Genomic DNA, 14460 nt, shown 5'->3' on the forward strand with positions numbered 1-14460 from the left:
ACTCACACACACACAAACACACACACCTGGGTAGGGTTCCTGACCTCCCATAGTGGGCAAGGGGGAACATACTATGTCTTCTATCCCCTTATATCTGTTTTCCAACATGCTTTCTGTCTTTGTCTTGGAATGAGATTACTTGGTTTTGTCCTGGCCCTGGCCAGAGTCCTAACTGGAAGGGAAACAGTCAAATGCACAGTTATTGTTTTGGGAGATGATATTTTTTTCCTTGTAAATCATCTCTCTTTTATGTATTATTATATTTGTTATTTTGAATGTATAATGTAAGCATTTCAGTGCATTCCTCTTTGTGCCCGGATGAGAGTTATAGTTATAGGTGATCTCAAACTAAGTACATTGGTGGTATGCTTTTGGAATCTACACCTGATCCCTTTTTGTTCCGTTCCCCTGTGTCTTACTTTTTCTTGGGTGCTTTAATTGTAATTCTAGAACTTTTTACTATCCAATTTTTTTCCTTTTTACTGGCGCTGATATGACCTTAATGTGTTGCAAGCGCCGTAAACCCTTAAAAACAAACAAACAAAACACACACACACAAACACACACTATCTTTCCTTCTGTCAGACAAACCTAAATCTATAAAGTGGATCATATCCTTTTCACATCAGCCATCATTCTCTCTTTTCACGTTCAAGTACACACATTATCACCACCACCACCACCACCACCACTATCATCATCACCACCATCATCATCATCACTGCCACCATTACTACAACCACCTTCACCACATCATCATCATCATCATTGCCACCACCACTACGACATCATCACAACACTATCACCATTAAAACAACAATCACTACCACATCCTTACCGTCACTACTACAACCGCCTCCAACACAACAATATCACCACCACCACTTCTGCAGCCACCACAACCACATACATTATCATTACTGCCACCACTACAACAGCCACCATCATATCATTATTACCACCACACCTACCATTCATTTTAATATTTTATACGTCATAAATTGGTTTTGGAACTTTACTTGATTTGAAACAAGGGGTATTAGGATGATTATAGATCTCAATAGATTATATTTTGTTTGCAGAAATTCCTGTGCATTGAAATTATTCGGAATTGTTTCTGAAATTTACGTGAGCCAAATTATAAGTTGGCGTCTCTGGTCAACTTGAAACAATGGGATGTGGGCATTAGTGAATCTGTGAATAAAAAAAAACTAAAATATGTGGCGACTACCACTACTACTACAGCCATCATCACATCATCATCCTTACCACAACTACTACAACCACCACCACATCATTATCCCTACCACTACCATTACTACAACCACCATGTTATAATTACACTTTCAGTTTTTGAAATTCCTCCGAGTGATGTCAGAAATTGCTGGGAGACACATTTTGGATTGCATCACAATAACTTTTAATGAAATTTAAATTTATAGGTCATTTTTGCATGGATGGTTCTTGATCTAAGCGCTGAAAAATTTCCTCCCTTTTAGTGACCAGTCATTCTCACCCCTGAGCTATTGAGAATGGTGGGAAAAAAAACAACATATTTTTTTTAAAAGGTCTTCGCTTAAGGATAGGACAGCAATATTGACTTTCGGATTGTGTGCGTGAACTTTTAGATCCATACATCTGCTTTTGCATTATATTATGTAACCTGAGGTTGTCATATGGTAACAGTAACACTAGAGGATTGCTTTTTTGCACAATTATTTGAGTTTGAAAAAGTTCAGACTTTTCTGTTTTCCAGCATTTTCAGTCTGAAACAATTTGAGCTATTACCAAACTTGTAAAAATATAATAACTTTTATGATGGTATTGATGATGATCATAATAATATAACAATTATTATTATCATTAAACTTTGTCATCCTTCAGAAACTCTTTGAACTGACATCTGATACATAATAAAAATACAATAAATAATTGTGTGACTGGCTTCCCTTCAGTTAAACACAGTGATGATTTAAATACGATCATAGTGCCTCCACATTTTCCAGTTTGCATAAAAAGCACTGTATCCACTTGGTATCAATTGACTATTAGGTTGACATTACAGATCCTTTAGTCACTTTGCACCGACTGTCTGGAACAATCTCCCCTTATCTCTTCGTGACGTCCCAACTGAACTTGCTTTCAGGAAACACTTAAAAACTTATTTATTTCGAGAATTCTTAATTTATTAGTTATTTTATTTGAGCAGACGATGATCACATGATATGTATGTATATATTACTTTATTTTTTAAATATGTTAAATAGTTGGATGGTGGAAGGTTTGTTAGTGTGTGTGAGAGAGAGTTAGAGAGCGAGAGAGACTGGGAGTGAGATAGATAGATAGAGTTAGTGAGAGAGAGAGAGAGAGAAATTTGAATGGATTGAAGTTATTGTTATGCGCCTAGAGCTTTATTGTATAGAGGAGTGGGCGCAATTTTATTTATATATAAATAAAATTTCATTATCATTATTATGTCAACCAAGTTTCTGTAATTATAAGAATATCACAGTCTTTTTTAATAATTAAATCTTGAATTAAAATTGCTTTGTTATTGACTGATTGTGAGTTCAGGAAACTTATATGTAAAACATTATTTATCTCCTATGACTCGGTAATAGGTATCTGTTCTTTGTCAGAATGAGAGGGGGGGGGGGGGGGGGCGAGGCGTGTGACAACAGGGAGCAGCAGGCCTATGACCAGTGACGACTGGTATTGATGATTTGTCACCTGCATACATGGGTGAAAGTTCGCCGGAAAAATCGGCATGGCCGATTTTTATTTTTGAAAAAGAGGTCTTGTCGTTTTTTTTTGTCTGGCCGGAATTCGAAAATGAAAAAAACCGGCAACTGTATAATATTATAATTAACCGCACTTCTGTTTTTCCTCTTATTGGTAGTTGCAGGATTTTTTTTTCTGAGCACCTGCCTTTGCAGGATTAATATCATTGAGTAACTTTCACCCATGCCTGCATAGATGTTTTCATTGTAAGGATTAAAATCAGACTTAAAGTTGTTATTAATATTATCATAAAAATAAAAATGTTCACTGTTTGATGAGAGTAGGAGGGGGGTGGGGGTTGACAGGGGTGGGGCGAAGGCCTGACTGGCTGTGGTCCTCACCCAATTTGTGTGTCAATTGTTCGTCGTTTACGTTTTCCTCCACGATGTGTACGATTTAAAAATAAATGTAAACTGGGCAGGTCATGAAAATACCTTTCGACATCATGAATAAAAATCCAAATACTTGAATAAAAACATGGAGACTCTTGCTGAATTCTTGACAATTCATAACAGTGTTGAAATATTTGGCAATATAAGCGTTAAAAAGCACTAAAATTCCTCAATTTAAACACAGTGATGTAAAGCGTATTTTAAAGAAAGGATGTATATGAAATTAATGTTTAAAAATGTCCAGTTAATAAAGGAGAAATACTAAAAAGTTCAATTATGACATGCATCTAGACTTGTCTTAAAATATTAATTAATTTAGTTAGCTTTCAAATCAAATGTATTTCACTTTTGAGAAATCAATGCTTTTCATTCATTCACAATGATTTCGAAAATGACTTTTGTGTTGTGTGAAATTTTAAACTGTGCCACAATGGAACCTCTATTTTAATTAGTGATAGGATGATACTTGAATCCTGACATCCCAAATAATTTACAGTTAGCTTATCCTTTACATGACCTCTTTGTCTCTTCTTGTACTGAGACTGAGTCATTGTTTTAGATGGAAAACTGTCTGATCGAACAGAGAAATGTTTTATTACAGCAAATAATGTCAAGCGTGATTAATTTGGAAAAAAAAAACAATTTGCATCGAAAATGGGCTATGGTTCATGGAGATTGGTTACTGAATAAAGCTGTTTTTAATATTTTGTTGAATTTTAAATGAATTGAATTGTTTTAATTCAGTTTTGTTTTTAAATTAGGTCAGCTGAAAGAGGAAGAGAAACCGTTTGTTGTCCCAGAAGAGTTGCATGTTCCCCCCGCCATGCAATTGGTGAGTCCATAGAGGAATTAATCAATATTTGTGTCAATCTTTGAAATATTTTTGTTATACTTTGAAAATGTTGGCGCTCACAGTTTTGGGGACTCAATTGTGATATTGTAAGAAATAAGGGTGTGGGAATGCCATCATGTCCTATGTTATAAATTTTGTGATTAATGTCAAATATTTTTTTACACAAGGATTTAAGTAGATAAAAATCACATTTAGGTTCAGACAAATCAATTCAAAATTATTTATTTTTAATGAAGATAGATGATATTCTATTTTTGAAGTAAGTGAGCTCATATATTATTTACTGCTATATTTATGCAAAATGTTACCCAGGGTTGAGATTTCCATATTATTTTTGCATTGCTGAGATACTATACTATCATTTTTAAATTTATTTTTATTTTACTCTTTCAGCCAAATTTGACCATGGAAAGAAACAGCAATTTCTTTGCCGCAAGATTCAAATGATTATGTCAGACAAAAGTCTGAACCTATTGATTTTGCTAATTTTGAAATGAAATTAAATCCTTATATCAACATTATAAATGATGAGAAGCTGGTCGTACAATACAAGCCGCGCAAGATAAATGGTAGTATTTGTCGTTTGGAATTGTTATGATTTTCTTTTATTTTTAATTTTATTAAAATGTGATGGATTATTTTGTGTTGTACTAATATTTGTCAAATGGTAAAAGAAGGTTATTTTTTGTCTCTTTGATGTTGTTATGATTGTTGCTTTTATTTTTATTTTTTAAAGATGAGTGATGGATTATGTTTGTTGTTGTACTAAAATTTTGTCAAATGAGTAAAAGGAAGGTATTTTTCTTGTCTCTTTGATGTTGTTATGATTGTTGCTTTTATTTTATTTTTAAAGATGAGTGATGGATTATTGCTTTGACTGTATCTGTACTAATAATTTTGTCAAATGAGTAAAAGGAAGGTATTTTTCTTGTCTCTTTGATGTTGTTATGATTGTTGCTTTTATTTTTTATTTTTAAAGATGAGTGATGGATTATGTTTGCTGTTGTACTAAAATTTTGTCAAATGAGTAAAAGAAAGATATTTTTCTTGTCTCTTTGATGTTGTTATGATTGTTGCTTTTATTTTTATTTTTTAAAGATGATTGATGGATTATGTTTGCTGTTGTACTAAAATTTTGTCAAATGAGTAAAAGAAAGATATTTTTCTTGTCTCTTTGATGTTGTTATGATTGTTGCTTTTATTTTTTATTTTTTAAAGATGATTGATGGATTATGTTTGCTGTTGTACTAAAATTTTGTCAAATGAGTAAAAGAAAGATATTTTTCTTGTCTCTTTGATGTTGTTATGATTGTTGCTTTTATTTTTTATTTTTAAAGATGATTGATGGATTATGTTTGTTGTTGTACTAAAATTTTGTCAAATGAGTAAAAGAAAGATATTTTTCTTGTCTCTTTGATGTTGTTATGATTGTTGCTTTTATTTTTATTTTTTAAAGATGAGTGATGGATTATGTTTGCTGTTGTACTAAAATTTTGTCAAATGAGTAAAAGAAAGATATTTTTCTTGTCTCTTTGATGTTGTTATGATTGTTGCTTTTATTTTTATTTTTTAAAGATGAGTGATGGATTATGTTTGCTGTTGTACTAATATTTTGTCAAATGAGTAAAAGGAAGGTATTTTTCTTTTTCAGCGTCAGAAGAACATAAAGGTGATGGTGATTATCTACATCCATCTCTTTCATCAGCACCACAACTTCCACCACCTCCACCTCCTGTAAGTTAATATTTTCATTTGAAGTGATTTATGGAACCCTTATTCAACAGTGATTTATATCGGAACTTGATAGACCAAAAAAAAAAAAAGCATTCACTTACATATATGTGGTTAAAGGGAAGTGTTTGTCATACTTAGTAATGGAACATTTCTTCTTTATTAATTTTTTGTTTATTTTAAAGATTTTTTATTCCTTTAACTACTTATTCCAGACCAAAGTTCAAATTGTTTTATGCAGTTATCTAGGGGTGTTTATCTCAAACTTTGGGTTGATAGATGCACAGGGAAAAAAATTGTTTTAAAATGTTAATAAATAAAAAGTTTATGGCGATTTGAAATCGTGAAATAAAGTACACTCTTACGCTTTGCAAAATATGCCATTTTTGAGACCTCACTGAAAGAAAAGTAAACATTTAAGAACTGAAGGGATCACCTTTACAGAAAACCCTACTACCATACTCTTGGTCTAATATTTTTCAGAGCCCTAAGAAACATAGTGGAAAAGTTATTGGGCCTCGAAAACTGAAATTTTCCTATTTTGCACAATCAAGGGAAACATTTCACTTTTTCGACAAATTTAGCAATTTTCAAAAATTCATAAAAATATAACCAGAGGTAGTAGAAAGCTCAAAAGTACCCCCAAATAAACAGAAAATCAAAGACTTTGATTTAAATTTACCACTTAACCAAATGAAATAAACAAACTTTTGAAATTAACTGAAATTTGGGGGCTATCAGCGACAAATAGCAAAATTGTGCGATTTTCAAAAAGTAATAAAAAACTGTTTAACCTCCACTCTTGAATAAGAGGAAACCTTGGATTGCATAGACTCCAAGTCTGCATTATCTTCAACAAACTATTTATCATGTAGAAGAGGCACAAGAATATCAGTTGATGGGGTAATGGTCATGAGCCTTTATGTCACTGACAATGGTGACGACTTAGACAATGGCACATGTAGATGTGTTGTCAATGAAGCTTTGGGACCAGTCCCTGGACATTGAGGGATTGACATCCTATTGTTGAATTGCACCGCTCAGCAGACCAGGTGTACCTGAGCAAATCGATGGTAGAAGGATGATTTCAGATGATGTTGTGAAAAGATATCAAAGTTGCCAAATGAATATTCTACAAGAACAATGAGTATTTGATAAAAAGGAAAAAGCTCATCATTCATGAATGCAGCTGTCTTTCTCTACTGATAACATGCTCTGAGAGGAGTTTCAATGACAAATAAGATCCTCAATCTCAAGAGATGTAAGAAAAGCAGATATGGACCATGTCGAGAATGTACTTGTGAGTGTTTTGAAGAGGCCAATGAGGGGATGAGGAACATCATGGCTTGGTCTAAAAAGTATGGAACAAAAGCAACAAATTTCAGAGGCTTAACTAAGTGGACAGTCATGAATTTTTAACGATTTCAGGCATTTTTTTGGTAAATAATTCGATTTTTGAGGGTCTTAATGTAAACAAATACATTATTGGTATCATAAGAAAGAACTTTTAATTCCTTTTCTAATAATGCTATTTATAACACAATTCCACAAATGTACTAGACGCACCGACAGTTAAAAAATGGTCACCCATAAAATTTTGGTTGTTCGCCAAAAAAAAGAATGCATTATGTCATGCTCTTTGCAAGGTTTTTTTATAAATTATTTTTCGCGACAGACATCATCAACTGTGACATGTCTTAGAAGAAGAACAGATATCTTTTCAGTGATATAATTTTTTATCCCTGTAACTTAAATAAAAATATAAATGCCTTCAAGTCAAATTGGATGAAATTAGAGATTTCCAGATCCATGACACAGAAATGGACATGCCTGGAATACCTACCTTAACACCAAGCTGTCCACTTTATACTTAGACAAGAATAGAAGTCGTCTGTTATTTATATTTAACAAATTTTTTTTGTAAGTAGTCATCATGGTGTTTTATATTTGCTATGATAATTTTGCTGTTTGTCCTTTTTCTTTTATTCCAGCCTTCAAAACCCATTGAACTTCCTAAAGTGTCCATTCATGACACCCCCTATGGAGCTCTCATAAAGTCTATAACGAAAAATAACATGTCATTGTAAGTTTTTGAATGTAATTCAAATTGTTTTGTTTGTGTATTTTGTTCAATTTATTAAAGATAAGTGATTTGCCAATTTTCCGTATATTTACGGAATTACATATGTTATAAACCTTCGGTATATTTTCCAAAGTACATAATGTCTCTTTACTGGAGTCACATCACCATTACAACCACCACATCACTATCCCTACCACCACTGCTACAACAGCCACCACATCACCATCCCTACCACCACTGCTACAACAGCCACCACATCACCATTTCAAATCTTGAAAACAAATGGCAGCAATATTTGAATACAATGAAATTTATTATCCTATCAAATGCATTGAGATCTTCAGCGAAGTAGAAGGAAAGTCATCTTGAGGCCCTTGCACAACTGTGGAATCAGAAGTTAAGGAGTTGGAGTGTCCCCACTAGTGGAGAAACTGAAGCGTCAAAGGGATAATTTGTTGTTTTAATCCTTGAATTTAAAAAAAAAATCACCTTGAAAACTCCTTGAATTTCAAAATGGGATTGCTGTAGGAACCCTGTCATCATCACCATCTTCATCAACACCATCACCACTACCACCACCACCTTCTTCATCACCACTTCCACCACCACCACCATTTCATATTCATTTAAGTCCCAAATCTTCACCAAAATTTACACAAATTTTGTCTCTGAAATTTTGGCAAGTCTGCATTTGTCATTATTTACCCCAGAGAAACTTATGAATTATGCTAGATCATCTCTAGAATTCTTTGACTTACTACACATATTGACATCACAAAAATGACCTTTTGACTCAGTCTTTACTACACATTAAGAATTGATTAATCTAACCATAATTTCTGTTTTCATTGGTACAGGATTGAATCAGACAAAGCTTCTACCACTGTGACACAAGATTCAAATTCCTTCACTCCGCCATCTGTTACTGGTGATCAATACCAGTACCATTCAACCCCTAGCACTGATCATTTCAATCAACACCAACAACAACAGCCTCAGTCCTTTACAGGTCCAGCTTTGATGGAAAGGTTATATGGACCCATGCCTGCCTCTGATAGTCCTTCAAGATCTTCTCGTAAGAAAAAACGAAGACGACGATCCCCTAGCTCTGATAGCTCTTCATCATCATCATCATCATCATCTTCTAGCTCATCTAGATCAAGCTCTTCTCGAAGGAGAAAGAAAAGGTATGGTGTTTTATTCATTATTCAGATGGATTAAGTTGTTTGTTAGAGTCACAGGGCCCATTTAGGTGCGTGTTACGTTAAGGGGACCTTAGCAATTGCTTGCAGCCTTTGACACCAATTTATTACAAAATACTTTTAGTCAGATCAAAGTTTGAGCTACCCAATCGGTGTGGGTGGACACAGGGGTCAGATAAGGAGCACACTGGGTCAGATTCGAAACAATTGCTTTTTGTGTGTATCAAATAATCTATCAACTGAGTAAATGCAACACCCCCATCCCTGTCTTGTAGTACAGTACAATCACACAGAAGGCTTTAAACTCTGTATCTCAGTAACAATATTTTGTGCTTATTTGATTTTCAACTAAATTCAACTATTGATGGTAAACATATGCTAGACTTCAATTTTATTTCACAGAATTCCCTTCCAATTAACATAAAAAGTAAAATGTTTGCATCAAAAAGCACCTTGAATTACATCTCATATTGTCTTCTCTCTCAAAATAATTTTAATGAATAGATCTTTTAAATTCCAGAAACTTTTTTTTTTCCTACTGATTTATTTAATTATAATATATAGCAGAAAAAATCTCCCTAGGGGACTTGTCCATCCGGATAATGGAGGCATCCGCATTGCAGATTTATGGATTAGAGAGGCCTTTGTATACCTCATTCTTTGCATATCTGGTTATGTTTCTTTTGTTTGTTTGTTTTGTTTTTTTTACTCTTGGCTACTTTTTTTTCTTCTCAAAGCCAATCTGGTTACAACAATTATTATTTTCCCAGAAACTCACCCACACCACCACCTCTAGCAAGAGCTGAAGGTCCTTCAGCAATCGTCCCACCCCCTCCAGATATGCAGCCCATTGTTGATCGGATGGCTTTGTATGTAGCCAAGAATGGAATGGAGTTTGAAATTGTTGTCAAGGGTCGAAATGATCCCCGGTTTCAATTTCTCAATGAGTATCATGCCTTCTTTCCATACTACAGTTTAAAGAGGGAAATGTTCCTAAAGGTGAGGACGGGGGGATTGAGCTGTGTTATGATTTAGGATTATATGATAAGAGAGAGCTTGATCTCTGGGTTCTGGGTGGGGTTCCTGATCTCCCATAGTGGGCAGGGGGGTACATACTGTGTCTTCTATCCCCTTATATCTGTTTTCCAACATGCTTTCTGTCTTTGTCTTGGAATGAGATGGCTTGGTTTTGTCCTGGTCCTGGCTGAGAGGGAAACAGCCGAATGTATAGTTAGTTTTGGGAGATGATATTTTTTCATTGTAAATCATCTCTCTGTTATGCACTGTATTATGCTTTCTTTATATTATCTCTCTCTCTCTCTCTCTCTCTCTCTCTCTCTCTCTCTCTCTCTCTCTCTCTCTCTCTCTCTCTCTCTCTCTCTCTCTCTCTCTCTCTCTGTGGCATATCACTTGGACGTAGCCTCCCACACAGTCCTTCGGAAGAAGTCTCTGTCTTGTGCCCATCTGCCACATTCCGTCACGCCGTTGTTGAGCCATTCCTGTATATCCTGTTGCCATCTTCTTTGTGGTCTTCCTCTGCCTCTTTTGCCCTCCGCCATGCCCTCCAGTACATCTCTCTCTAGTGTGTCGTGTCTTTTCAGGTGCCCAAAGTAATTGAATTTCAGCTTTTTTATCTTACTCATTAGCATTCTCAACTCATTTTTAGTCCTAGTGTTTTCATGATGTTTGCATTGCTTTCTTTGTTTGTATGATTTGTAAAACATTTGAGTGTGTTCCTCTTAGCGAGGACCTGTGCTTGTGCAGGGTGTCCAGCGAGGTCGGATAAGTCGGATAAAGTCGGATTTTTTACCTTAAGGTCGGATTGGTAGGAAAAAGTCGGATAATTGCACCCGAGGTCGGATTTTTTGCTGTGTCAAGCATTTTCCTCAAAACCACAAAATCACCATTATGTCTTATGTCATATTTTGACACCTGTGCTCAGTCTCATGAAATTTGGTGACGGTCCCGTTTTTATGACGTCGGGCCAGACAGAATGGCACCAGGTGTCACAATTGATACAGAAGACCAGTGGTGTTCTTTGATTAGCTGGTTGATGGTTGAAGGGAAGGGAGGGACAAATGGGTCTGGATTTTTTTCTCCGTTGTAGGTACCTATTGCCTTTTTAATACCCCCCCCCCCCCCCCCTCTCTCTCTCTCTCTCTCTTTCTCTCTCTCTCTCTCTTTCTCTCTCTCTCTCTCTCTCTCTCTCTCTCTCTCTCTCTCTCTCTCTCTCTCTCTCTCTCTCTCTCTCTCTCTCTCTCTCTCTCTCTCTCTCTCTCTCTCTTTCTTTCTTATAATCATCTGGTTATACAGAGATAATAATATATTATTAGAATAAAGCAATGGTGATTGGCTTAATTTACTCTTCTTTCTTTTTACCTTTGGGCTATGGCTTTAAATTTGAGAGATTATTGGGTTGTATTTAAGCTGAATAACCACAATGTTTCGGTAACAAAGATATTGTAGCCTGCTTTATGAAGTAAAAATCAAAACAAAACAACACTTTCTGGCCTTTTATTTGAATAGCATTGTAGGCCTTTTACATATGGAAAGGACAATTCATTAAATGTTTACAAAAAGTAAATTTATGTCTAATAATAAGAATGGATTTATACTACTTATAGTACTTGTAGTAAATAATACTAATACAAGACTATGTTCCTGTTATTTTTACACTTTGCTTGTGCTTGATCTATAGACAGAGACATTTTCCTCCTTTTTGACAAATTGCTATTTTCATCACTGAATAAAAAACACTCACCAAAACCACAACATCAACATCTCTACCACCGCTACTATTACAACCACCACCACCACATAATCATCCCTACCACCACCACTACTACTACAAATAACACCACATCATCCCTACCACCACTACTACTACAACTACCACCACATCATCATTCCTACCACAACTACTACAACCACCACCACACAATAATCTCTAAGACCACCATACTACAACCACCACCACAGCATCATCCCTACCACCACTACTACTACAACCACCACCACAGCATCATCTCTAAGACCACACTACTACTACAATCGCCACCACATCATCATCCCTACCACCACTACCATTTCATCCCTACCACCACTCCTACTACAACCACCACCACACCATCATCACTAGCACCTTTACTACTACAAATAACACCACATCATCCCTACCACCACTACTACTACAACCACCACCACATCATAAACCCTACTACCACTACTACAACCACCACCACATCATCATCCCTACCACCACTACTACTACAACAACCACCACATCATCATTCCTACCACAGCTACTACAACCACCACCACACAATCATCCATACGACCACTACTACTACTACAATCACTACTACATTATCATCCCTATCACCACTACTACTACAACCATCACATCATCATCCCTACTACAACCACCAAATGTTTAAATTACACTTTCAACTTTTGAAATTCCACCGAGTCGTGCCAGAAATTGCTGCAAGACAAATTTTGGATCGCATCTCAGTAAATTTGAGTGAAATTCAAATTTATAGGTTATGGTTGCATGGATGGGTCATGATCTTCACGGTGAAAAATTTCTTCCTTTTTTGTGACCAGTCATTCTCACCCCTGCTTTTAAATTGCTCGGTAGGATTTTTTGGGGGGAGGTAGGATTTTTAAGTCTGATAATCTGCTGGACACCCTGTTGTGTCTGGATGAGACTTTTAGTGATCTCAAACTAAGTACTTTTATAGAGTGATTTTGGAATCTACACCTGTTTCTTATTTGAACCAATTCCCCTTTGTCTTCCCTTTTCATGGATGCTTTATTGTAATTCTAGAACATTTTCCTATCCCATTTTCTTCCTTTTTGCTGGCGCTGATATGACCTTAATGTGTTGCAAGCGCCGTAAAACCCTTGAAAACAAAAACAAACATCTCTGGGTTATGGATCCTTGATCTCCCTTATGGACACGGCATCATCAGTGACTGGATGGGTGACATTGTCTTCAAAGTCGGCCGTGGCATTTTTTATCCTTTGGAAATACCTTTTCACACAATGCCTTACTTGACTCTGACGTGAATGAGTATCCTGCCATTGTGGCAGATATTGTAAGATTGTTGGTACAAAAATGGCCTCTAACAGACGACTTGCACTGTATGAACTGACATTTTGATGAAATGGGCTAAATAAATGCTAATATTTATTTATGGAAAGCAAAACAAGGAAAATTGTCTTTTCTAATCGTATATCTTTTGTCTTTGAATAAAGACTATTTGGTTTTGCCTTTCTAAGCCCTGATTGAGGCAATTTTATTTCCTTTCTTTTAAATCTCCTTCTATGATTTATTGACATGTCATTGTAAATATTCGAGTGCCTCCCTTTTATTTTGACTGGCATTCTGTGCTTGTGCCCTACTGGGACCAAAATTTAGAAGCCTCAAGACTAGACATGTACTAGATGTATTACTATTCGTATCTGTTATCTGTTTCATCTAGGTTTTTTTTTTTTTTTTTTTCTCTTCCAACTAGAGTCCACTTTTTAACCTTTTTACCAGCCCCTATTTTGATTATAACAAGGAAAGCAACAAATAAAAGTGAATTCTTTTTTTTTTTTTTTTTTTGGGCTCTTCAGTTTCATTATTTTTTCATTGCATGAAATTATGCTTTTTTAGTATTCTCTCAGGACGGCCCCACCTCCCAGGGTAAGACTCGATCTTGTAGGTACCACACAAGGGGCTTAGAGGCTCTGCCTCATGCAATTGTATGAAGGCTTATAAGGTGAATGATAAAAGTTTTTTTATTTATTATTGTTTTGGTTCCAGCAATTGGGAAAAGACATGGAGAGTAATGATAATAAAGAGGAAAAAACAAGAAAAGAAGAGGACACAACTCAGGGCAGTGGAGCTCGAAGTGTCAGCTTTTCCATCAAGGCCAAAGCAAAGGAACCAGAGCCAGGCCCTCCTGAAAAACCCAAAGTCTTTGAATATGATAGCAGTGAAGGTAAGAGTTTTATTCAAGAGGAAAGGGTTTTTAAATTTTTTTTTGGTATTTTAAAAAAAATTATATTTCACCTGACAAACTGGTGGATACAGTTCAATGGTGTAGCATTTACCAAGTACCTTACCGGTTAGCTAATGGTAGAAAGGCTAATTAACTATTTAAACTCAAAAAAGATAAATTCTGTCATTAAATCAATTATATTTTAATTTCTATGTGCAATTCGATTTCATTTTCAGGATTCTACATTAATCATAAATATACAAAAATAATATAAGGCAGTGGTGCCAAAACGTCGGTTTCAGCGGGGGGGAAATTTCTGTCTGAAGCAAAAAATTCTAGGTTCTGGACAACTTCCGTCAAATTATTGCTCTAAGTATAGCCCTCCTCCCACCATCACCCATGTATCATCATCACTACCACCACTACT

At 35.4% G+C, this 14460-nt stretch overlaps 1 protein-coding gene across 1 annotated transcript in view; it reads left to right on the forward strand.

Moving 5' to 3' along the window:
- LOC144969416 (uncharacterized) overlaps positions 1-14460 on the forward strand; it is a 33144-nt gene that overhangs the window by 7863 nt on the left and 10821 nt on the right. Inside the window, exons 4-10 of the mRNA XM_078908527.1 lie at positions 3935-4005; positions 4420-4444; positions 5678-5760; positions 7749-7840; positions 8698-9027; positions 9813-10041; positions 13856-14033. Of these exons, the coding sequence (XP_078764653.1) occupies positions 3935-4005; positions 4420-4444; positions 5678-5760; positions 7749-7840; positions 8698-9027; positions 9813-10041; positions 13856-14033 (1008 nt within the window). The remainder of the gene's footprint in view (positions 1-3934; positions 4006-4419; positions 4445-5677; positions 5761-7748; positions 7841-8697; positions 9028-9812; positions 10042-13855; positions 14034-14460) is intronic.

Source organism: Berghia stephanieae, chromosome 3 (genome assembly GCF_034508935.2).
Source record: "Berghia stephanieae isolate SIO BIC M18660-M18661 chromosome 3, UCSD_Bste_1.3, whole genome shotgun sequence".
NCBI lineage: Eukaryota > Metazoa > Mollusca > Gastropoda > Nudibranchia > Aeolidiidae > Berghia > Berghia stephanieae.